Source organism: Magnusiomyces paraingens (genome assembly GCF_902498895.1).
Source record: "Magnusiomyces paraingens strain CBS 517.90 genome assembly, contig: contig5, whole genome shotgun sequence".
NCBI classification, from domain to species: domain Eukaryota; kingdom Fungi; phylum Ascomycota; class Dipodascomycetes; order Dipodascales; family Dipodascaceae; genus Magnusiomyces; species Magnusiomyces paraingens.
In genome coordinates, this window is record NW_022474071.1 from 12,707 (window position 1) to 37,449 (window position 24,743).

At 33.3% G+C, this 24,743-nt stretch overlaps 8 protein-coding genes across 8 annotated transcripts; 3 read left to right on the forward strand and 5 right to left on the reverse strand.

Moving 5' to 3' along the window:
- Window positions 1-892: 892 nt before the first annotated feature.
- Window positions 893-3,668, forward strand: SAPINGB_P005664 (uncharacterized protein; the record flags this gene model as incomplete). Its single annotated transcript, XM_032000378.1, has 5 exons — window positions 893-1,105; window positions 1,160-1,291; window positions 1,353-1,782; window positions 2,194-2,373; window positions 2,896-3,668. The coding sequence occupies 5 exons, from the start codon at window positions 893-895 to the stop codon at window positions 3,666-3,668; spliced, it is 1,728 nt and encodes a 575-aa protein (XP_031856269.1).
- A 97-nt stretch (window positions 3,669-3,765) lies between these two features.
- SAPINGB_P005665 (uncharacterized protein) lies at window positions 3,766-4,770 on the reverse strand (the record flags this gene model as incomplete). Its single annotated transcript, XM_032000379.1, has 1 exon — window positions 3,766-4,770. The coding sequence occupies one exon, from the start codon at window positions 4,768-4,770 to the stop codon at window positions 3,766-3,768; it is 1,005 nt and encodes a 334-aa protein (XP_031856270.1).
- An 822-nt stretch (window positions 4,771-5,592) lies between these two features.
- On the reverse strand, window positions 5,593-10,161 carry SAPINGB_P005666 (uncharacterized protein; the record flags this gene model as incomplete). Its single annotated transcript, XM_032000380.1, has 1 exon — window positions 5,593-10,161. One exon carries the CDS (start codon window positions 10,159-10,161, stop codon window positions 5,593-5,595), a length of 4,569 nt encoding a protein of 1,522 aa, XP_031856271.1.
- Window positions 10,162-17,461: 7,300 nt separating this feature from the next.
- Window positions 17,462-17,885, forward strand: SAPINGB_P005667 (uncharacterized protein; the record flags this gene model as incomplete). The annotated part of the gene is made up of 2 exons (XM_032000381.1): window positions 17,462-17,491; window positions 17,541-17,885. The coding sequence occupies 2 exons, from the start codon at window positions 17,462-17,464 to the stop codon at window positions 17,883-17,885; spliced, it is 375 nt and encodes a 124-aa protein (XP_031856272.1).
- Window positions 17,886-17,932: 47 nt separating this feature from the next.
- SAPINGB_P005668 (uncharacterized protein) lies at window positions 17,933-19,009 on the reverse strand (the record flags this gene model as incomplete). Its single annotated transcript, XM_032000382.1, has 2 exons — window positions 17,933-18,585; window positions 18,733-19,009. The coding sequence occupies 2 exons, from the start codon at window positions 19,007-19,009 to the stop codon at window positions 17,933-17,935; spliced, it is 930 nt and encodes a 309-aa protein (XP_031856273.1).
- Window positions 19,010-19,219: 210 nt separating this feature from the next.
- On the reverse strand, window positions 19,220-20,158 carry SAPINGB_P005669 (uncharacterized protein; the record flags this gene model as incomplete). Its single annotated transcript, XM_032000383.1, has 1 exon — window positions 19,220-20,158. One exon carries the CDS (start codon window positions 20,156-20,158, stop codon window positions 19,220-19,222), a length of 939 nt encoding a protein of 312 aa, XP_031856274.1.
- Window positions 20,159-20,814: 656 nt separating this feature from the next.
- SAPINGB_P005670 (60S ribosomal protein uL22) lies at window positions 20,815-21,324 on the forward strand (the record flags this gene model as incomplete). The annotated part of the gene is made up of 1 exon (XM_032000384.1): window positions 20,815-21,324. One exon carries the CDS (start codon window positions 20,815-20,817, stop codon window positions 21,322-21,324), a length of 510 nt encoding a protein of 169 aa, XP_031856275.1.
- A 167-nt stretch (window positions 21,325-21,491) lies between these two features.
- SAPINGB_P005671 (uncharacterized protein) lies at window positions 21,492-23,744 on the reverse strand (the record flags this gene model as incomplete). Its single annotated transcript, XM_032000385.1, has 1 exon — window positions 21,492-23,744. One exon carries the CDS (start codon window positions 23,742-23,744, stop codon window positions 21,492-21,494), a length of 2,253 nt encoding a protein of 750 aa, XP_031856276.1.
- Between the last annotated feature and the right edge of the window lie 999 nt (window positions 23,745-24,743).

Genomic DNA, 24,743 nt, shown 5'->3' on the forward strand with positions numbered 1-24,743 from the left:
TAAATATTCTTAGCTTAGTGTAAAATATTTTATGTGTTAATTTCCCAATATTTTAAATTCTTGATTTTGAATTGATTACATTAATGGCATTAATATTGTAGATCTGTGTTTGCTTTATGGATATTTTTATTTTACAAGGGCAAAATGTATATATGTTAAATTTTTATAAGTTTGAAGACAAATTTAATTTGATAAAGAACTAAGTTCTTTATTCTTTACATAATTTAAAATTGACAAACGTGTTATTAGTATTGAAATTTTTTATCTCAAAATAAAGCTTACAATATGTAATTAATTGTATTGATAACAATACTATCATAATTATGATAGTCCTGGGTTACATTTAAAAAAAACTTATCTACAAAAAAACAGAACTTATTATGATTCCCATGTTTAAACCCAAATTAACCTAAAAAAAATCGGTTAAACTTAATAAACAAATATAAATATCTTTAAGAGATTGTGAAAAGTCCTTTATCAAAAATCTATTAATAACTGTCATTTATTTAAATCATTAATATGGTCACCCATTTAGTTCGCGGTATTTAACGCGACTTAAAAATAATTATTTTCGTGTATTCAAATTCTAAATTAGGCAATAGTGATAATAAATATTCATGACCCGTCAGAGCATCGTAATCTTAATTTACTTTTTATCTAATAACATGCAGGTACACATTCCGACAACGCGCTCATAACGCGTATTAAAAGAATTCTTGTAAAAACCTCATAAAAGAAAAAAAAACTTCAAGATGTTATTTAAAGGGGCATTTCCCCAATTCTATTTATTTTTTTCTTCAATCTTTTTTTTTTTGGATTCTTTATTAGAATTGACGGATCCAAATAGTTTGTACCTATTTTTGAAAATTGAATTTTTTGTTTTTTCTTTCATATGATATCTCAAAATAACTCTTATACGTCATCTTTAGACGTTCGAAATTTGGTTCAAAGTATTTACGATTCGGATAAGCAATATGTTATGGAATTGAAATCATTACAATGCTTCCTTAAATCATCTCACAGACTGGCTTATACAATATATAACCTTATTCAACTACACCAGCTCCCAGACTATTTGAAGAACCCTCAAGCTCGTGGAAGATGGGTAAGATTTAACCACTGCAAATAATAATTTTCTTTTTTAACCATCGGATAACAGGTAATTCAAGCAGATAAATATTACACGGAATATATTGATTTGTTTAAATATGATCCCAATCAGTTACCCGAAGTAAATTTTCTTTTAAAGCGCCCTTTTGCTAGAATCAGTTTATTGGCTAACGCGTTCAAAGTAAGTTAAATGTTTTATGGTCTCAGAGATTTAACTTTATTTCTAACGTATTATTGTTTAGAAATTAACATTATTAGAGAAAAATGTTCAAAATGAACATCGCATTTTTGAGGATGAGGTCTTGGAAGAAAAGCATACTTTGTTTAAAGACTACAACAGACTGTGTGAACGAATATTTAGCAAAGCAGTACACTTGGCTCGTCAAAAGGTTGAAACTCAGTTAAAAAATCTTGATATGAATTTATTTTTTTTTAATAAAGTTCTTTCCTTTGATTCATTGCAACCTGTCTCTGCAAACTTTGACAAGGATCTCATTGTAACAAGAAGTAATTTTACATTCAGTTTGCATCATAATTATGGCGTGAAATGGACACCATGTGAAGTAGAAGCATTGCTATTGAAATCAGCTTTTGAAAACGAACTTGACTCATTAGTCCTCTGTTATAAAGAATACCCTGGTCGAGCATTAATATTTCCTCCGTTTCGCAAAGGTAATTTACAGATAAGGAATTTAGCGACATTAAAAACTAATCACCTCATTGGATTTTACCCTTTTGATTCTTCGATTTCGCCTAAAGACATTCTTTTAGAAGATACAAATGGATCGATGATTTGTTTAAGCACGAACGAATTGGACTTATCAGATCAATGGAGAAAAAACTTAGATATTTTATTTTGTCGTTCACATACATCGGATTTATACAACACCAGCAATGAAGCCTTAAGTTTAAATTTTGGATCATGTCATGACGACATCCTGGGAAAACCGTTTAGGGGATTACATATTCTTAACTCCAGATCATCAAAATCACTGGATTTAAATGATGAACACATATTTAAAATTGAACGATGTAATTCTATGGATTCAATTGAATCAGATTCTTCGGATATATTTTCCTTAGACACGGTTCCTGAACTTCAACCTTTTGTGATTAGCAAACCAGATTCTATTAATCTAAGGTATTCTGTTGCTGAAACAGGTGAAAGCGAAAAAGATGTGACGGCAAGTGATGACGAAATTGACGACGCCAATGAAAGCAAATCATCACATAGTTTGGGAACAATTGAATACCAAGAGCCTAGTATGTTGATTAATGAGGTTTTACCAATGAATTATGCAGAAATATCCCAAAGTCAGATGTTGCCTGTTCAAGAATGTTTAAAGTTTGATGAAACTCAAAAAAAAGAGTTTGATAATATTGAAATTAAGGATAATTGGGTTTCCAAATTTGAAAATGATAAATTTTCAATGAATTTACTAAATACTTCAACAAAAAGTTTTGATCAAGATATAATAAACTCTGAAGTTTTTTCAAAAAACAAAAATACCAATGTTACCGATAACTTAGAAAAAAATTTCTATTATTTGAAAGAAAAAAAGCATACTAAGGGATTGATTGGGGCCTTTCGACAACTTTTCAAATCGAAATCGCAGACTCAAAAAATGGGACAAAATTATTTGCCTGAGTTATCAGATGAAGAATTAACTTTAGAAAATAAAAAAGAAAGTTTTTTGGATGATAAAAAAACTATGGTCCCTCTTCACTTTCGTCAGCAATTTTCTAGTTCTATTCGAAATGAGAGATGTCTTTCAAAAATTCTAGAAGAAGAATTTTCGGGTGACTGTGACGATTTAGAGGATTCTGAAAACACTCTCCCATCAGCAACAACCAAAACAAATGTTTCAGTTGTTAATATTTCTAGTGACTCAAATTCAAATCCAGAAGAAAGTTTACCAAATAGTGGAAATCAAGCGTTAATGCTTCGTTCATCAAGATCTGCTAGTGATTCCACTCTCTACTCTTATTTACCATCTATTTCACTTCCTGAGTCGCAATCCCAAACAACGCTTCAACTTCCAATGGAAGATGAAGAAGTTATTTTAAAAACTTTAAGTATTGTATCTAAATGGCAAGATTCTAAATGGCAAAGATTTTCTGCTTCCCACATGTTGATTAAAGTCTCTGTCAAGAAATCCAATAGTATAGGTTTTGTTGAATGTTCTTTGGGTGCCTTAAATTTTAAATTTGCTATTACTAAGAACACATCAATTAGGCGTGGGACAGCAGTTGATGTGGAAATTGGATCAGTAAATTGTGAACCAAAGTGTGAAGCCCTTTCTAGGCCATCAACATTAATGTTTAGATTTTACAATTCTTTTGAGGCGGAAGAATTTGCACTTAACACTGATGCATCTCGAAGGGACATTACCTCAAAAGTATTAGCAGCATCTAATGACTTAAAAAGTAATGGTATCTTCATTAACAGATCATTAAACAGCAGTACTTCGACTTTAGATAAATACATTTCAGGGGCACCTTCGGTTATTACTTTTACTTCGACCTTTGTACCACCAAAACTTTCAAAGCAAGCCTAGTTTTAAGAACAAACGCTACATATTAAATTTATAATGTTAATAAATCATATATACAAAAAAATTGGAATGGATATTTATGGTTTAACATCTGAAAATATTATTTATCAGAACCTAAAATATAGGCACTGGCAAGGGTTCTTTGCATGTCATGAAAGTCAACGTCATGTGAATCTTGAACCTCACCCCATAACTCAGTTTGGTAAATTGTTTCAAGAGTTGCAGCACGAACAGCTTCTGGAACAGAAATGTTACCGGTAGCGACTAACATTCCAATTATCAGACTCTTAGCTGACATAGTAGCACGTTCTAATGCAACTAATTTCCATGTATCCAACGATCTAATCCATTGGGACACAGCCTCTTTAGTTTCGGATGATTGTTTATTGAGTGAAAATCCCATTGTTTCAGAGTCTAACCAATTCAATGACATAGGTTTCGAGGACTTGGAAGAATCAGTCCAAAATTTTTCTGCTTTAGAAATCAAAGGTCGATATTCTTTTTCTTGAGCGGGTCTTAACTTTCCTTCACAATCACGATAAGGAGCGAAAACTAGAAGTGTGTCGGTATCAAGATATGGTAACAAAGCTTCAACAATATTTTCCAAGGCAGCTGAGTCAATTCTTGAAAGATTTCCATGTTCAGTCCACGCTAAATCAATAGCACGAGAAGCTAATGAAGTTAAAGGAACAAGATGAGGCTTAATTTTTAGAGAAGGAAGAACTGTCCATTCATGAGCAGTAAGCTGTGCTAATGAGGGCTTCTGAGAAGGAATAACTAAAGGGTTACCAGCAGGTGTTTTAATAGGCTTACCGTCTAATAAAATAACATAATCTGAAGATTCCTGAGATCCCTTTCTTGTATTTCCTAACGTCACTTTTTCCCAAAATCTCTCATGGGTTTTTTCAAGTCTATTTGTTTCAGTTGGAATGTTTCTTTCTAAATGATCGGGGTGGTCTTTAGTTTTAATAGGTTGTGTGATATGAAAAACATTATCGTTTTGTGTCGCCCTAACAACTGTGCATGAAGAAATACTTCGAAACTTTTGTAAAGCTTGAGAACAGTTTTTTAAAATATTAACGTTATTTAAACCGGGTCTCATCATAAATCTAATTTTGGTGTAAAAGCGCAACAGGTCTTAAGTATAATGATGTAAAAAAAATGGAAGGTTTGATAAATATAGATTTTCAAAAAATTAAATTCGATGTTAAACAAGAAAACTTTTAATCCTATTTTTTGATGGGATTTTTAGATTTGCAAATGAAAAATTAAGTTTTTCTAACCTCAGTAACCCTAACCCTCTTAATATAAAGATATATGACTAATAATTTTAGCAATCCCAAGCTGGTATCTTATAAGATACCAATTAGTATCACTGGAAACCATATAAGTCTACCTCTACCAGATTTTAAAAGTTCAATGGTCTCCAAAAATCAGTACAAAACGGTTAACTAATTGGCTGTGGAATATTATTTTCAAAATATCTTGATTAGGGCAAAGTCTAAACGGTTAGTAATAGCATTCGTTACTTTGTTTTTATTCAGAGGATAGAACATCAGCATTTGCGCTATCCTTTTAGTAATAGCAGCATCGTAAATTGGGTTCACGCTTCTGATACACCTTATCATATCTTAGATATCGAGATAATATTTTATTCCAATTAATCATAATCATTTAATAAATTTATCATTTAAGTAGAAGAAATAATCACATTTCAGACTTAAATACTATTATAGAAAAAAATTAAATTAGTATTATTTAATTAAAAATCATAATTTTTTTAACTGTGGAAATTGTGAAAAAATAATTATGTAAAGACAAAAATTAATTTAAATGCATTGAACCTGACTAGAAACTATATACTATTATTATTATTATGCGGTTAAGAGAATAGATATTTTTTTTTATTTTATAATAGAATTCAAATTTACTCCTGTTTAGGCTTAAGAATTTTATCGTCACCAGGGCGAGTTTGGAAAATGGTAGTATCCCTTTCATGTCTATCTTTGTGAGGACCGTTAAACCATGTCTTGAAATCCAAAATAGACTTAAGGTTCCAGACTTTAACTCTAAATACCCAATAGCAAAACAACATAGCAACAAAGTTGAAGAAAATATAAACCCAGAAGAAACCGAAATTTCTCCATCTGTGATGCCACTTGACATTAAATTGAGCAACAACCTCATCTTGAACGCTGAATGGGCAGTACTGGCACAAATCTGTAGCAAGAGAATCCTGAATATAACCAGTAGTAGTAGATTCATTCATAAAGGCAGCCAAATAAGAACCACAGTTCATACCCTCGGGGGGAGGAAAGCTCAAAAACTCATTAGGAGCACAAATGGTCTTTCTCTTGTGAACAAGAGGAGAAACAAATGAGTCAACAAAATAAGTGAAAGGCGAAGTCTTGTACATAAATGTCCAGAAACCAGGCATAAATTGTTCAGGCTGTAAAATACCACAGAACAACATCAGTGCAGCGAACAACATGGAATTAATCATAGAAGCAGAAGGAACATTTGGAGACATGTAAAGAATCCACAAACCATAAGACATAAAGTACATGGGGAAAATCAAAACAAAGGTCAAAAAGAAGTAGCCGTTTCTAGAAACAGAACCATTACCTTGAACCAAAGGCCAGTAGAAGCATATCCAACACATAAACTGGCAGGCAACAGACCAGAAAATCTCAACAAAAGTATGAGCCAACAACAAGCAAGACCAATGGAAAGTGTTTGAAGCAGCTTCACGGACTTCATAAAGTTCTCTAGAAGGCATGGCAAACACATGGGACTGATTAATCATAGCCAAAGCAATCAAAAGAGTCATGAAAACAGAAGAGAAAGAACTGTTACCAGCACCGACAGTATGATTCAATCCAATGTATGAAATACCGACAAACAAAGCACAACAAATACATTCCAAAAACTTGGCTCTAATATAAACAGGAGATCTCCAAAATTGCAAGAAAGTTCTCTTCAAAACAACCCATAATTGATGCAACCAAGGAGTAGCAAAAGTTGCAGATAAATCCTCGTCAGAATTTCCAACAGGTCGCTGGGGCAACTCACGATGCAAAGTAGTAATTTCTTCAGAAATAGAAGCAAACTCAGGAGAATTAATCCAAAGATCGTGCCAGTCTTCATGAGCAGAAGCAGTGGCACCTGCACCAATACAGTTCAAAATATATTCGGCAGGATTCTCCCGAGCACCACACTTAACACCAGATTGTCTTTCGAAATAATTCAACAACTCATGAGAGTTTTCACCAATATTGCCAAAATACACTGTCTTGCCACCCTTTTTCAAAAGCAACAATCTGTCAAAAACCTCAAATAAGGTAGCAGAAGGTTGATGGATAGTACAGAGAATAGCTTGTCCAGAGTCGGCCAAAGCTCTCAAAAATTGAACAATAGACCAAGCAGATTGGGAGTCCAGACCAGAAGTAGGTTCATCGAGGAATAAAAGCAAAGACGGTTTAGAAACAAGTTCAACAGCAATAGACAACTTCTTTCTCTGTTCGACGTTCAAACCTCTACCAATCTTACCTACAACAGCTTCAGCATAGTTATTCATGCCTAACAAGGTAATAATCTTCTCAACATATTCATACTTTTCAGCTTGAGGAACAGTGACAGGACGACGTAAATCAGCAGCAAATCTCAAAGATTCTCTAACAGAGCACTCAGACAAATGTAAATCTTGTTGTTGAACATAACCAGTTCTTCTCTTGAATGAAGAATCAATTGGTCGACCATTTACCAACATATCACCAGTAATGACACCAAAATTAATTCTTTGAGCCAAAGTATTTAACAGAGTAGTCTTACCAGCACCGGATTCACCCATCAAAGCAGTCATAGTACCAGGCTTGACAAACCCCTGAATATTATCAAGCAATTGTCTAGTAGCACCATCGTAGGGAATAACATAATCTAAGTTTTGCCAAGAGAAAACATCCTTTTCAGCGATGACCTTTTCCAAGTCAACACCTTCACCGTTAAGAGCCACAATCATTTCCTCACGAGTAGCAACTCTACCATCGGCAGTTTCCTGCTTACCAGTAGGAAGATGACCACGCTTATACAACAACATATCACCTCCACCAACAACATTCTTTAAGTACTCAGAAAGAAGACAGTACATAATAATGAATCCAGCAGTCCATGCAATATTAATACCAAAATTTCTCCAAGTATGCTTGTATTCCATTTGATATTGTTTCTTAATATAATCATCACCTTTAATGTATTCTTGACCAGCAACAGAACCAAAAAGGTTGCAAACCTTATGAGCAATATCGACATTATCATAGCTTGGGCCATTAGGAACAAGTTCATGACACTTCATCATTCTTCCGTGAAATTCAGTGGTAAGTAATTGTTCATAACAATAATACATGGGATTTAACCAATGAACCCATTTCAGAACATGATGAGCATAAGGCATTTTCATAATGAAACCAGCATAAACCGAAAGCATAAGAACCCAGAGGCCACCAATAGCATGGGCTGTCTCACCATCATAAGTCAATGTGGCGACCAACTTGAAAGTGAATGAAAACACTTGATTGACCAACACCAAGAACAGAATATACATGAAGAATGGACCAGCTTGATGTTTTAAGTGTGGCATCCAGTAAGAAAGCAAAGAAAGAATGATAACAGCAACAACCTTTACAGGTAACTCGGTGATAATTTCTTGCATGGCCTCAGCAGACAAATGATACATCGTATATGATTTCTGTTTAAGTGTAATCTTTCTACTGGCAAAAGAACGAGCAATTTCAGCCAAAGAAGTCAAAGCAGCAAACAAAAGACAGTAGAAAAGAATACCACCACGAGAATAAGCACCAGAAGTATCTTCGGGAATCTTATAATACATTGAACCAACAATCAAACCTTTAACTAAGAAAGAACCAATATAAATTGAGATATAGGTGGTATCACCTTTAGCGCGGTGAAAACCTCTAGTAACACAGTAATACAACTGATTGAAATAAGAAACGACAAAAGGGGAGCTTTTGCGCTGAATTTTTTGTTTCTTTTCAGTGGTAGCAACTTGGAAACGGTGAAGGTTTTCGTCATAATTGTGATTACGAACGTAATCATCATAAGTTGCCATCAATTCGTGATATTCAGGAGAGTTTAACCAATACTCCTCAAATTCTTGAGAAGTCTCGGGAACTTTACCTTCATAACCTGGCTTAGGAGTTCTACCGTTCGGATCAGTAATAGCAGTCAAAAACTCAGGTGTAGTCATTCTCGAAGGGCAATGCCAGCCCATTCTTTCAAAATAATCCTTGGCCTTGGTGGCAGAACCATAGTAAACTTGTTTACCCAAATAAATGACAGTAACCTTGTCGAACAATTCATAAATATTCTCACCAGCTTGATAAATGGCAACAAAAGCAGCATTGTTTAACATGTTGGTAGCTGTTCTAATAGCCTGAGTAAATTCCAAAGCAGTAGAAGCATCTAAACCTCTGGTAGCATTATCCCAAGCATAAATAGAGCCATTACATGCCAAAGCTTCAACAATAGAAACACGCTTACGCTCACCACCAGAAACACCTCTGATGAAATCGTTACCAACATTAGTGGCATAAGTGTGACGAAGACCAAAAACGGTACACCACAAATCACGCATATTGTTAACGTATTGAGCTCTAGTTAAATTATCAATTCTCTTGTTGGGAGTCTTGGTCTTCAAGGCAAAATCAATAGTTTCCTTAACAGTAATGGTGGGGAAATGATCATCCAACTCAGGGTTGTAAATGACGTAAGGCTTGAAGTGATGAATCATTTCGTGATGAGATAAACCATCATAAGAAAATTCACCGTCAAAGGAAGTCAATTCGCCAGTTTCACCAGTCAAAACCTTCAAAAAAGTAGAACAACCAGCACCTGGTCTACCAAGAACCAAACACATTTCACCAGCTTCCAAAACTCCAGCAAATCCCTTAATGATATCTCTGTGAGGAGTAGTATCCTTTTTAAACAAATTAGGAATAAAATTAGCAGCAGCAAGAATCATTTCGTAAACAGTAGGAGCATAAACAGCATTGATATCCTTGCCACAAGCAACAACATCCTTAAATGCAACACCAGCAGCAGAAGAAGTAATGTTTTCCTCTTCAGACTTTGCATGCAAAAACTGCAAAATAGCTTTCAAATCAAAATCATCATCATTGATTTCAAAATGCTCCATTTCTTTCTTAGTTCTGCGTGAAAGAGTTCTAGCCAAAGTTTGAATTCTTTCAACGGTTTGAGGGTTAGACATAGCATTCTGTAATTGATCAGAATACAATGCTTCGGGACTCTGACCCTCCAAGTCGCTGGATCTCGAGAATGTCTGAGACAATCTGGTTGAAAATCTGGACAAAGGATTTCCAGGCTTATTTTTTTCAGTAAGCTGTTCTGGGTGGTTTTCAGGGTCAAATGGCTGAACTTTTTCAGCATTAGACTCCATTTCGTCTGCGTTTCCTTCAGGCATTTTTAAATGCTATTTAATTTAAAATGTTAGCTTTTTAACAACAAAAAAAATAAAATCCATTTTTAAAAGTTGAGGCGTATAGCTCAAGTTGAGGTTATGAAATATTTCAAGGAGATAAAACTTACGTGAACAAAAATAAATATTTAATTAAAAAATTCTGGAAACCAAAAAAAAAATTTTGGGCAACCTTTAAAAGCGTTTGTGTAATCTTCAAGAAGATTATAATATATTAATTTAATTTAACAAATATTTTGCCGATATTAAAGAAATAATATTGTATAGTTTGTTGGAAAAGAAAAAGTAGGGTTGATGAAGCTATGGGTGTTAGCGACAAGGTAGGATGTGAAAAAACAAAAAAAAAAAAAGACGAGGAATTGTTAGCATATTTATAATTTGTGAAGCAGGAAATATGTGTGTGTTTGGCCGGCGATGTCAAGTTTCAATAAATGTGTATTGAAAATGTAGAATATCTCGGCAGGAAAGTACCGTACTCACCTCTGCGGGAATTGATGGTGTGTATGTTTGTTGTTTGAGTTATTTTAAAGATATACCTATTGTATACATTTTGTTACGCTTTATGGGTTATTAATGTTGTAAACTTATGGTTTGAGTTTGTGGTTGTGGTCGTGAAAGTAGTTGGGATAGAGCGTTGAGGTCGGCATTGGCCATGCCGGCCCCGGCGCCCTGCATAATAGGGACCGGAGCTTATTCAAATAGAGGCTTAAAAATGGTATACCTAAGCCTAAACAACTATTGATCAATTCCAATATCTAAGGTACTAAATACTACCACTTCTCGGTGCATTCTAGGAGGCATCAATCTTCTGTTTTCTAATAATAATAGTAATAGTAATAGTAATAGTAATAGTAATAGTAATAGAGCATCTCCACTTCATCGGTGCCTTCCGTTTTTGTCGACGCCTCGGTGTAGTTCCGTTTACAGTGGGTTTAAAAATATAATTAGCATTTATAGTTGTTGTTATATTTTTTTTATATATATATTTCTTATATTTTTGTTTTCGTTTCAATTAAAAGTTATTTAATGACCTTCAAAGATTGATAGGGTTGATCATTGCGCATAATTTTTCTATCATAAATAAATAGATTTTGTTAGACACATCTAAACGTTGAGATATTTTCTTAGATATTTTCTTTGATAGTGAAGTTGTGAGTTTTTTTGTTTGTTGGCCTAGCATGCCCTATAGGGAAAGCTGGGCAGAGTCCCCAAAATGTAAATTGTTACCGGCACTGACGGATCTATCGGGTTTCTCATTCAATTTTCATTGAACTACCCGATTCTTGAGTGAATAGACATTAGGTATATATTCTTAATTTTTTATGCAATTTTCATCTATTTATTTTTCTGGTGTTCATTTTGAATTTTGAACAACTTTTTGTCTTGAGCCATTTGGGCCTTTTGAATAAATAAGTCTCGCATCTCGATGTGTATTGTTTTGTTTATTATTACTTGGAAACCAGCCGTTGTAAGCGTTTGCCCTATTTGATTTATCCTTTCTACAATTGGTGTCAATTAGGCCTTTTTTGTATTTTTTTTGTTTTTGTTTTGTTTTGATTTGATTTTGTTTCCGCGTTATTTAAATCTGCACGTATGTGTAACACGGCTTTATCATAAGTCTTAATTATTCTACCCTACGCACGTGAGATTACCATCAAAAACCCCTATAATTTGCCAGATGATAAAGGCTTGTTTACTTCCTGTATATTTTCTGGATTTTTGTTGCTATTGGAGTCATGTGATCGGAACCTGTAATTTTCACCGCGGTATTTTCGGGATTCAAGATAAAATTCTGTTATCGATAAATAAATTTGGTTAAGATTTTCTTTCTCTTATTAAGAAGTTCCGCTTTTTAAAAACTATCTGAGAAAAGATTTTTTGATTCCCTCTCTTAAGATCCATATGATCATTGAGCTTCGAAGGAAAATAATAAAAAAAAATTCCCTCATGAGGGACTGATCAGTCTTTAGCAAAAGAAAAATTCTAGGCAGTAAATAGTTGTAGGAAAAAAAAAACAAAGGACATCACTTGGCTTATGGCATAGTTATGGCCCTGAATTCTATTTAAGCCTCATGGAAAACAAATAAACAAAATATCGGAGAGCCTTCGGTCCCTTCTGCAAGTTCTCAAAGTTACGTAAATTGCACACAAATACCCGCTTAAAAAAGCTGTTTCCATTAAAAAAAAAATCATGATTAAAAAGTGATCACTTTTTTTACAAAACCCTAGCCCTGTATTGTTTTCACCCGCTTACCCATTCTAGTCCTCTTTGCTTTCGGTCTCTCGCCGGATCCCCACTTGGTCTCATCGATGCATCAATATTTTTTTAAGTAAATCGTATTTCTTAGATAGACGACATTTCGTACCATAAATAAACTTTAAATCTAAATTAGGAAATTCTTGGCACAGCAAACAAAAAAATACCTGCAATTTGAAAAAAGCATTTTGCTTTCAAAATCACGTTAAAAGAATAAGCTTGGAACGGTTGAACGAAATAATTGAAGAATCGAAATAATGGGCCAAGAACTAATTCAACTTTTCTTTTGTAAACGAGGCCAATTTTTCTTTAATTGTTTTGCATGTTACCTATTAATATTTACCTAATCCGTATGCATGTACCAATATACCAACTATTTAAATTTGTTTTATTTTCTGGGTTGACCGCACAAGTGGAACAAAATCATCTTAAAATCAGAAGAAAAAGTACCCCTCAATTGCTGAAGTAAGTTTTTAGTAAACTTCATAAACACTGTTATGCTGTAGCACCTCAACCCCATTAATTGATCAAGTGATATTTTGATTCCAATAATAAGAAACCAATTAAATAAAAAATGAAATGAAATGAAACCAGTCATTTGTGTATCATTTCGTATGTTAAGATAGTGATTTCATGTCGATTATCTCAGAAAATTCCTTTTTACATCTTAAGCAAGTTCTTTAAACATTTCAATCGTCTTTTTACCTCTTTAGATTTCTATTTAGTGCCTTACATCTGCTACAATTTTTGTTTATTTTTCCAATAAATGAATAGGCCAACTTTGAAAGTTGCTCTTTTACAAGTAAATAGTTTTCTTGTGGGGATTATCACCCGGGGAGCTAGGTCATTTGTTCATAAATACCTAAACATGATATCGAGAAAATTCTAAATAAAAAAAAACTAATTGACAAATTTGGCTTTAAGTAATCACGTGTATATATCCATGCATTAAACTATCATTGATCAAAATTGTTAACATAATAGTAAATCTCCATGGTATTAAGCCATTTAGCATTTTCTTGTTTTTTCACATAGTTAAACCTGTAGAAAAAAAATGAAAAGAGACCCTTACTTTCTTTTTTTTTTTGGTAAGCTTAGAACAATTGTATTCACCATAAAATATAGAATTAATATAATAAACACAAAATGTTACTTTTGCTCCAAAATCTAAACTGGTTTGAGATGTTTTGTTACAAGAGGCAATTTAATCAGAATGATTCCCGTCAATCATTGAACAAAATCAACTTTCAAACTAAATATTCCTTTTTCTTAAAAATTATTGTTATTCAGGTTACTAAAAATCCCTTAGATATATTAAAAGGCTGCTAATATGTTTGATTGGTCCTCCCTGATATTTTTGTATTCAACTTGAATTTGTTCCCGAATAAACCTAGGTTAAAATGATATAATGTTAATTCATATTTGTAACGAATTGCTTAACATTGTTAATTCGTGGATTATCAGTTGGTAAATAATTCATCATCCCTTATTTTTTTATTATTATTTGTTTTTCGCTTTTGTTTATAAATAAATATTATAATTATTATTTAAGCACGGTTGAAATGACCAGCTATAACATAATGTTTACTTTAATAGTAACAAGATTGGTACCACCCATGGATCCAAATTTCAAAGTTCGACTATGATGTTTACATTTTTTATCACACTCCCCTTAATACTTAATTTATAAACTATGTAAAAATTCACAAATTTGTGAATTTTTTTTTGGAGCGTACATTTTATTATTTTGTATTTACACTTGGTTACCAGTTTCACTGTGCCAGAAGTAATCATATTTACCATGCAACATGATAATTACTTAAAAATGATAACAAATTTTTATGAAATCAAGAATATTTCTTAAATTACTACTCAAATAGTTCATTCATATACATAAAAATAGAATAATTTTTAGCTTTATGTTTTTAAAAAAAATTCTAAGTAATTACATGCTTTTAGTTTTAATTTTTGAATTCCTTTGTTTTTCCTTTAACGAATAGTTTTTTTAAATAATGAGGTTTATTATTAACTTAACAAGGTGTGTTATCACCGATATCGATTTGTGGTAACTTTGACTTGAAAAAAGGATTCAAACTATTTAAGTGAATAATTAATCTGAACAAGTACAGTCCATGATAATAGTACTGAATAAATAAACCACTAATCCAAAGATTTTGTGTGGGGAATTGATAATGTTGGCATTGGTGTTAACATTTTTTTCCAACAATACTGGCCTGCTATGTTGACATCTAAAAATGGTCGTAATTATTAAATAAGGCTCAATTTGACTTTTTATGAGTGGTAATGGATTGTTAGATTGTAGAAAAAAAGAATATTTTTTTCAAAGTAGATTAATAGTTTCATAAGAGCTAAATGAGAATTATATGTTTTTGGAAACAAAAAAATTAGAAAAAGAACATGTTAGTATTGGTGTTGACATTTTTTTTCAAAAAATGGTGGCTCGCTACGCTCACATCTTAGCCTAAGGCTCTGCTGTTTAATTATGGGTTAGAATGATTATTGCATTTATGAGAGCTAAAAGAGAACTATATGCTTTCATGGGATAATTTCCATGAATTTTTTGGGGGTTCACCCTAAAAAAATTACCATCTTGGGAATTCTTTGATAATCATCCACACAAACATTACTAAGATTGATTCAATTCTAACTAAAAACCAACACAATCCTGACTAATTTGTCACGTGAAACTTTTCCATTTTCCCACCCATTTATTTTCAAGTGTGATTATACAGGTTGAAGAAAACTAAAGAAAAAGAGAAAAGGCAGGTGAAATTAATAATTAGAGTATGCTTACCCTATAAAAAAAACTGGTCCGAAAAAGTCACGTTTTCGCTTGATTAGTCTTTGCTTTAGGCTAGAAAAAAAAAAGGCAGGATCAAATATAAATTCGAGAACCTAACCTTGATCTCATTTCAAAAATCACCTAATTGTCTCAATCTTGTAGGCCCTTTAACCACAACACAAGATGGGTAGAAAATCAAAAGTTGATAATTTAAATAGATTGATAAAACAATGCTTTGATATTTTATAGGTTTGATATTGCAGATGAATACAGGTAAAGATTCAGGCATCCTGGAAAACCGGTTGAGATTTGTTGGACGTTGTTCTATCTCTTCTTGCAATCACTCTCCATCTTGAAATTAATATACATGAGTATCCAGTGTAAAAACTTCATGATTTTAAAACAGAAGATCAAATAGGTCTTTAATAGCTTCTGTAATTTCCTTATAGATTGTTTTGAATATTGTTTTTAATTCATTTTTGATGACTTGATAAGCTTGGTCATGTCTACGTGAAGAAATATCCATAGTTAACTTGATGAACAAGTAGGGTAATTTTACCCATTTTTTTTCTTTATAGAACAATACAAAATTTTCAGGCAGGCTTATTTGTTTAGCTAAGAATAATTTCGTTTCTGGCTTCTGTTTCGTGCTGGCTTCTGTTTCCTATTTCAGCGAAATAATATTTTTCGGGCCAGTTTTTTTTATAGGGTAAGCATACTCTATTATATGTAATTACAATTATAATTAAGTATTACTGCTATTTACCCGTGCTACTGCTATTCGCAATTATGTAGTAGGGCTATTGGCAATTATAAATATACAAAAAAAACATAAAGCTAAGATAAGGCTCAGGCTCAGAATGGGGAGCAAAGGCTTCTTTAAAAAATTCTGAACAATTAATGACAGTTCGATCATCAGTAGAATCAGATAGCCAAATAAGTTTATTACATTAGTGACACGAGAAAGCGTGACATACATTTAACCATGAGTAAAAACCGAAGATAATAAGTCAAACCAACTTTAATGTTAAATGGTAAGGCAAAATTAAAACGTCTAAATAGCTAATGTACCATTATTCTACGGAAATTCCGTAATCTAAAATGTGCCTATTACCTAATGCATCAATGAAGTTAGAAAGTTACACTAAATAATTTTGCTTAGTTAAACTGAATCCAACGGGTTATTACGACTTTACTTAAAATAATTATCAAATTCCAAAAAATAGGATCAACTTAGATTTGTTTGTTTGTTCAGTTGGTTTTTATTCAAAGGGTAAATTTTTCATTCTCAATATATAAATTTCTGTTTTCATAAGAAACTTTTAATTCAATTTCAACATTACATCTCCTACAGCGCGAAAATATAACTTTTATTTAAAATCTTGATTTTGTTTATCTGTGAAATAGATAAATATGATAGATTTTATTATACAGTAATAGTATTATATAAATTGATAGGTTATGTGGTTTCTTTTAAAACAAGTTCAAAGGGCATCTCAAGTCTTAAATCTAAAGAAATTTGGTTATTGTCGGAGTATAGTTACTGAAACCCGCGGACAACCAAGAATCATTTACATGTGCTTCAGTAACCAACTCCAATTATTATAAATTATATATATCTTAGATAATTCCCTATATTCTTCCAAATCCTCACCGATTCTCCATGAATTGCTTCACATTTATTGAAAATAAATAAAACTTTGTTTATAATTTAATTAGTATTAATGTAATTAACTTTTTAAGATTAATTAAAAATTTTTATTTTCGCTCTCTTTTTATGACAAAATACAAAAATCGCCTATATAAATAGATTTATATTCTTTTACCTTGGGATACCTGTCATTTTATTTTTGATATATTAATACAACACAATAATACTTAAAGTATTAATCATATCTCTTGACAATAAAAAATGAGGGTCTTTAACTATATTTTCTTTTACCCTTATTTATTTGTAATATTTTCATAATATATATTGAAACTACTGCATCATAGATCTAAACTTACGATTCATTACTTTGTTTGTTCAAATTTGGCTATGCTTACTTAGTAACTAAGTTATTATTTGGCTTTTGAATTACTAAGCCACTCTGAAGCGTGTGACATAATTTTTTTATATGTCAGACCTTCATACACTCACAATTAAATTTAGAACATCATTCAGCTTAACAATTATCTTTCACTAATATTCAATAAGTTTTAGTAAAAAGACAATAAAAAATCTAATGTCGATATCCAGCGATGCTTTACAAAAGGTAAATTAAAATTTATTTGCCTATATTTATTGGTTTCTAACGTAGATAGACACTTGGGGAGATGCAGCTAAGAGCTATAACTGTATCGAAGGAACTCCAGACTCTTAGCATTCAAGAAGCATCTCTTATTCGCCGCAAAAGACTTTCGGAAGCAACTGAAAATCAACTTAAGGAGTTAACGCAATATTCGACAAACTCTACAGAGAGACCTATTTGGAAAGGAGTAGGAAAGATGTTTTTGTCTATTCCATTAAACCAACAATTGGACGCCATGAAAAATGAGCGTTTAGAATACCAAGAACAATTAAAAGCGTTTGAAAAAAAACGTTTGTATTTGGATACTACATACAAAAATGTGATAAACGCATTGGATGAATTGAACGTATCAAATTGATTTAATGAAAAAAAATCTTTTCAAATAACACATCTGTATTTTTTTATTTAAACAGCGCTATAGCCGCCTCTACTATTCCCTGCAGAGAAAGTTCCTGCTATCTTTCGAATTACATCACGTATAAGGAATGGAAGATCTCGCAAAAGATCAGCATGTGGCAAAATATCAACGCCTGATAATCCATATCTATTATAGTTAATCCAAGATCCAGCAATAATATATGTTGCTGAACCCAAAACTCCAATGATAAATAACCAGGTGAACCATCCCCAAGATTTACTTTCATCATTATCAGAATTCTTATCACTATCATCATCGCCCTTATTGTTGTCATCTTTGTTGTCACCCTTGTGATCACCATTTCCTGGTTCTGTAATAGCATTTTCGCAGGCATATTTTGTCGTCCAGGTTAAGCGAAGAGAGTTGAGATCCCAGGAGACGTACTTTGGTAAACTTGAGATATCATTTTTACCATCAGAAGCGGGACAAATAAACTCAATAATTCCTTGAAGTTGGGTTGATTCACCCCATGAACTACCTTTTAATGAAACACGTAATCCCTTTGATTTCTCACTGTTTTCTTCCTTGATAAGTTCAATTCTTGCACCAGTTTGTTTTCCGTCAAAATCACCAGCAACAGGTATAATAGAAACCAAAAGAGGATCACTACCAGGAAGCATCACTCTTTGAATACCGCAAACTACAAAGCGTTAATAAAAAATAATAAAAAATAATAAAAAATAATAAAAAATAATAAAAAATAATAAAAAATAATAAAAAATAATAAAAAATAATAAAAAATAATAAAAAATAATAAAAAAAACCAACAATATTACCGATAACTTACTTTGAGATCCATCGGGACATTCAGAAGAAAAAGGAAGTTTGTCATTTTCGCGAATGATAGAAGCACATGGATCAAACAGCCATGTAAAGTCGTTGGTTGACGGGGGTGTAGAAATAGTGCTATTAATTTGATATGTTCCTTGTAGAGGGGCCAGATTAAAAGACACACCATCTACATGAATATCACAGTTTAAAGTAGCAAGAACTACTTGTGATGTGATCGCCAATAAAAGCAGTATATATTCTATATATGATGTGAATCCGTTTGTTTTCTTCATCTGTGTATTTGCTTTGAGATTTTGTGGCGGTTATCCAAGTTGCGGAATAGGCGAAAATTTAAAAGTAGTTACATTTGGGTTTTATTTTCATTATGAATTGTAACATTTTTTGTACCATACTTCACATAAATTTCTAACTAAACATCTAAATATCCATAACACATTAATTAACAACAAAAGTATATATATTCATATATCTTCTCAAATTTTTTAGTTTCCTGATCGGAGATATCTTCCAATTACTATACAATGATCTCTTTCGTAGGGCTCGAGTGTTAACTGTTCTAAAGGCTTAATTCTTTCTTCACGAAGTTTCTGAACTTCCCGTGCAAAGACAGTTTCCGCATCAACAGTTGAGTCAATACAGTTGGCCTTGATAGAAATAATAACGCTTCCCTTGTCTTTCAAAAACAAGTGTGAGTTTAAAGCAATAATTCTTGCTTGATCGGGCTGAGCAACGTCGGCAAAAACTGCATCAACCATCCCAACCAGCATGCGATATTTCTGAGGATGTCTGGCGTCCTCAATAATAGGAATAACATTTGGTCTCTTTTGAGCCATAGAAATAAGATCACGACCAGATCTTGGAGAAAACTCAACTGCATAAACAACACCTTCAGGGCCGACAACATCAGATACGTGAGAAACAGATGTGCCGGATGCAGCACCTAGGTAAAGAACCTTCTTCCCTGGTGCAATGCCAAATTCATCAATACCACCCAGAATACCGGCAGCTAACTTTGATCTAAAAGGATTCCAAACTCTGTACTCTGTCTTGGTAGGCGCTGAACCATCTGACTTATCACCGCTTTCCACTGTAATTCTCTTTTCACCATAAACACTTTCACCGGGAGCCATATTTTTAGTAACTAATAAATCTTCTTTTCCTCGAGCAATGAAAACACCGGCATGTCGATGAGGTTCAACAATAACTTTGGCGCCACCTTTGGCACCACCAGCCCCAAACTTTCCACCACGGCCACCGCGAGCACCACCACGACCACCACGGCCACCAGCCCCACCGCGGGAACCACCACGGCCACCACGAGCACCGCCACGAGGGCCACCGCGACTAGAAGCGCCGCCTCGGGGGCCACCGCGACCGCCACCTCGGGGACCGCCTCTTCCTCTTCCTTGATTAAATGCCATTTTTTTTAGTGTTTTTAGGAATATGAACAGGTCGTAGATATATCCAGTAAAAAAATGGAGTTATTGGTTAACGGTAAAGTCTTTAAAAAAAATCAAGGACTTAGTGAAAAAAAATCTAGAAAATTTTTTCCCTCTTACCCTACCTCAATTTTATTTTTGCTTAAGCTTATATAATTTTTTTTAGTTTTAAGTGCCAAGGTGCAGAAAAAATTATGATTATTTGGCTTGGGTTCGAAGCAGAAAATTCATCTTAAAAAAAAAGAAAAATAAAATAATTAAGAATTATTATTAATTAATTCAAATATTTTACTTTAATAAATTAGAAAATTAAATTAGTTATTTTTCAAAATATGTATATTTATTAATAAATATGACAGATATATTATTAATTTTATATATTAAGGGCTAATATTATTGAAAATAATTAGGGCAAAATGTATACATCTATAAGTAGAAATAAAAGTCACATAGTTTTCTAGTGAGTGTATCAGCCATTTTGTTACAGCGTAACTATATCTTGTAATATTACGATTAAGGTTCTTGGAACATATCTGAAAAAAATTTTGGAAGAAAAAAAAAAATTTGAGTGTTATTCTCACCTTCTGTCCCTCCCCCCTTCGACCACCTACCTGACAGCACAAATCCACGTCGGCTCAATGACTCGCTACGCTGCTACTTCTATTGACGCTTCCAACAGCGCTTCTTCCAGAGGTTCTTACCTTCGTGTTTCTTTTAAGAACACGCGCGAGACTGCCCAGGCTGTTAGCGGCTGGCAAGCCAACAAGGCTCTTCAGTACCTTGAGGCTGTCTCCGATAAGAAGCGTGCTATTCCTTTCCGCCGTTTCAATGGTAGCATTGGTCGCACCGCCCAGGGAAAGGAATTTGGTGTTACCAAGGCTAGATGGCCTGTCAAGTCTTGCAAGTTTGTTTCTGACTTGATTAAGAATGCTCTGGCCAATGCTGAGGCTAAGGGCCTTGATGCCTCTACTCTTTACATTAAGCACATTCAGGTTAACCAGGCTCCTAAGGTCCGTCGCCGCACTTACCGTGCTCACGGTCGCATCAATGCCTACAAGAGCTCTCCTTCCCACATTGAGATTATTCTTGCTCCTGAGGCTGAGTCTGTTCCTGCTGCTGAGGAAGACAAGCAAGTTGCTACTGCTTAAGTAAACGTTATGACCCTATATAAAAAATGCTAATGTTGAACAAAAAAATTCTTTATTAAAAACTGAATTCGTATAAATGTCTGGTAAAGATCTGTAGCATATTTTCATTACGTCACTTAAACTATACAAAATCTTGGATTATCTAGGTTTCAAATAGACATTTTTGTTTATAAGGTTGAAGAGTCATCAATTACTGGATTATTTGCTGGTATAAACTCATTGCCATGCCATGTCAAGCCATACATCAAAATACTCATAACCATCAAATGTAATGCAACACAATATCCAGCAAACAGATTCCTCGATGTTCTATTAACCAAAATAGTTCTAGTAAGGGAATAAAGCGCACGTTCTGCAGGCCCCATTTTTGATAGTGCTCTTTCACTTTCCCGTCCTTTAAACTGTTGAAATGGAGAAATACCTTCCTCATACATGTCACGATAACTTTCCTCAGCACGGGTCCATTTTGTTTTAGAACTGTTGTTGCCTGTTGATCTTTTATATGATGAAGCATAACGAGCCTTTTCATATAATTCAACATTATCGCGTTTAACTGAATCAAGCTCCTTTTTCAACTGAGAAATTGTAGCCCAACATTTTTTCAAATCTTCTTCTAATTCGGAGTTTCTAGCTCGAAACCTATCTCTCTGTTGAGTGATAATGGGTAGAATAGAGTAGTCAGGAGAAGGGGGAGATTGCATTGCCATTTCATTGGGTTCATATCCACCAACTATTGAAACAGTCGGAGATAACCTGCCTGATCTTTTTATTGATGTTGAATTATTTCCTATAACTGATCTCCCCCACCCACTAACGACTGACATGGCTGGTCCAGATGTAGATCCATATTTGGAAAATGTATCGTTAGTTTGGGCTAAATCTTCTTCAAGTTTGATGCTCAGTTGTTTCAAATGTGAATTTTCTTTTAAACAGCCGGTCAAACGAGTCTGTAATTGAGAAACTTCATTTTCAAGGGAAATCTTTAAGACTCTCATTTGAGTTATTTCATTGACAAGTTTTTTATTTCGGGTATGCATCATTCGTTCCAAAGACTGTGAATTTTTTGCATGTTCACTTCCTTCAATATTTTCGGCAAATTCATAGTCCTCATCATCCTTGAATTTATCAGTAGCGTCTTTAAATGAGTGAATTATTTCCTTCTTTTTAAAGTCATCACTTTCTTCATCAAATTCCATGCTTTTTAAAATCTCGAGTTCTCGTTTTATACTTTCGTAATCCTGCATTGAATCAATCTTTTGTTTCAACAAATTATTTTCTGATAGTTCCTTTTCAATATCCCTTGATAACGAGTCAATTTTTTTTTGAAAAGAAGACTTAGATTGAGCAATTGATTTTCTTGAAGTATCCAATTGTGCAGCCAAAATTGAATTGCTACGTTCCAAATCAGAAATATGACTTTCAAGTTCTCGTATTTTTTCCACATTTTGAGTACCTGAGCGAACAGTTTCAAGCTCTGAGCGCAGTTCCACATTCCTTTTTTCTGTTTCAAGTACTCTTTTGTTTGCACGCTCCAAGTCACTAGCAACTAACTCTAATTCAGCTATTCTCCCTGTAGACTTCGAAGTATTTTTATCAGTTATCGAATCTGCTAAATGACCTTGAGACTTGGCAGATAATCTTGCTTGAAGAACTTCAGTATTGGATCTGAGCTCTTTTATTTGTTCCCTTGCTTCTTGTACTTGTATTTGAAGATCGTTTTCTCTTTCTTTCCAATGTCGTTCTTTTTCATCAAATATAGCCTTTAATTCGGATTCTTTTGCTAAAACCTTAGTGTTTAAAAGTTCGACTGATTTCACTTCTAAATCTTTAAGCTTTGTTTTAATTTGCTCATAATCTGCACATTTATTAAGTTTCTCAACCAACATTGAATTTTCATCACTTAGTTTAACTACATCCGATGCAGCTAATACAGAATCAACAGATGCTTCTAAAAGAGGCACTGGATCAGGCGCTTCAGCAATAAGTTTATACAAATTCATAAAGCTAGATTCTGCAAATTTGCTTCTTTGAGTTAGATTGTCTATTTCAGCTTGATACAACTTCAGAAGACTTTTAATCTCTGTAAGTTTCACTTCATCAGAAAGTTTTCTAAAAGTTTTGGTGCGCAACGCCAACTCTTTTCGTGTAATAATAGAATTTTTTTGCAATTGGAGAATTTCAACACCCTCATCATCCAATTTCCTTTGTAATTGAGAAAGTGCAATTTTTGACCATGTTGATAATGCAAATTCGAAAGGTGTGGTGTGGGGATTAACTTTTTTATCATCTGGAATAGACAGATTGATATTTTCAACGATACTTTCTTCTGTTGCTGAAGCAGATGACTGAAGAGAGGTTTCCTGTGTACCTTGAATAGCTGGCGGTGATTCCTTATTATCTTCGGACATATGTGACTCCATTTCTATGTAGATGTGTTTTTCCTTTCTGTGCAATAAATTAAAGGGATTAATTAGTTCGAATATATGTATTTAGTATATATTTAAATTCGTTACGTTGTCAAAAGGAATATGAATGGGTTAGGGCTAGAAATTATGATACGACATGTGACAAATAATAAATGTGTATGCTTATGAATAAATGTTTTCAAATCGTAAAAGACTTCAAGTTAAAAAAATTATGTAATGAGTGTAATTGTTTTAAGTATATTATTCATGGCATATGCCATTAAAAGATCTCGTTAAGAGTGTTGCTTTTTAGCACATAATTACTGTTCATGGAAATGTACGCCAAAATAGCATTAATTATTTTAAAGTGGCATGGCGCTTTTGTGTTTAATGTGTTCAATGTGTTTATGTGGAGGAGGCCAGACACTTGATTAGGATGTTTCTGGCCTCTTTGACGTCTCTGTCAACAGAGACTTTACACAAGTCACTTTGGTATTCATGTCCACTCAGAGACAGCTTGGGTTTCACTGTCCCGTAACAAGTGCATGTCTTACTGATGTACTTTTCATTCATCTCAGAAAGTCTTGTCTCCGTCAATTGGCATTTGAATAAAAAGCACCGGAAAAACGAGTATTGCGAAATCACCACCAACTTACCATTTCCACTAGCCGTTTTTTGTATTTTTTTGTATTTTTTTCACATTGAATAAACCAAATATTATAAATTTTATAATAAAAACCCACAATCTTTTCAGGCAATACTTATACTTAAAATTATTTCTCAACGTCTTGTACTTACAAACCAGGGCTTTTTTTTTTAAACAGACATTAAACTTTTTGTTTTCATTTGACGCTCAAGCATTTTTACAAGCTCTGCTATTGTATCATGCACTTTGTTCGCAAAATTCAAACTATCTAACCAGCTCCGAACTTCACTTTTTCCTCTAACATATGATAATATAAAAGTCTTTCAAAACACTGAGAAACTTGAGATTATTTGGGGTCTTTTGAGTCA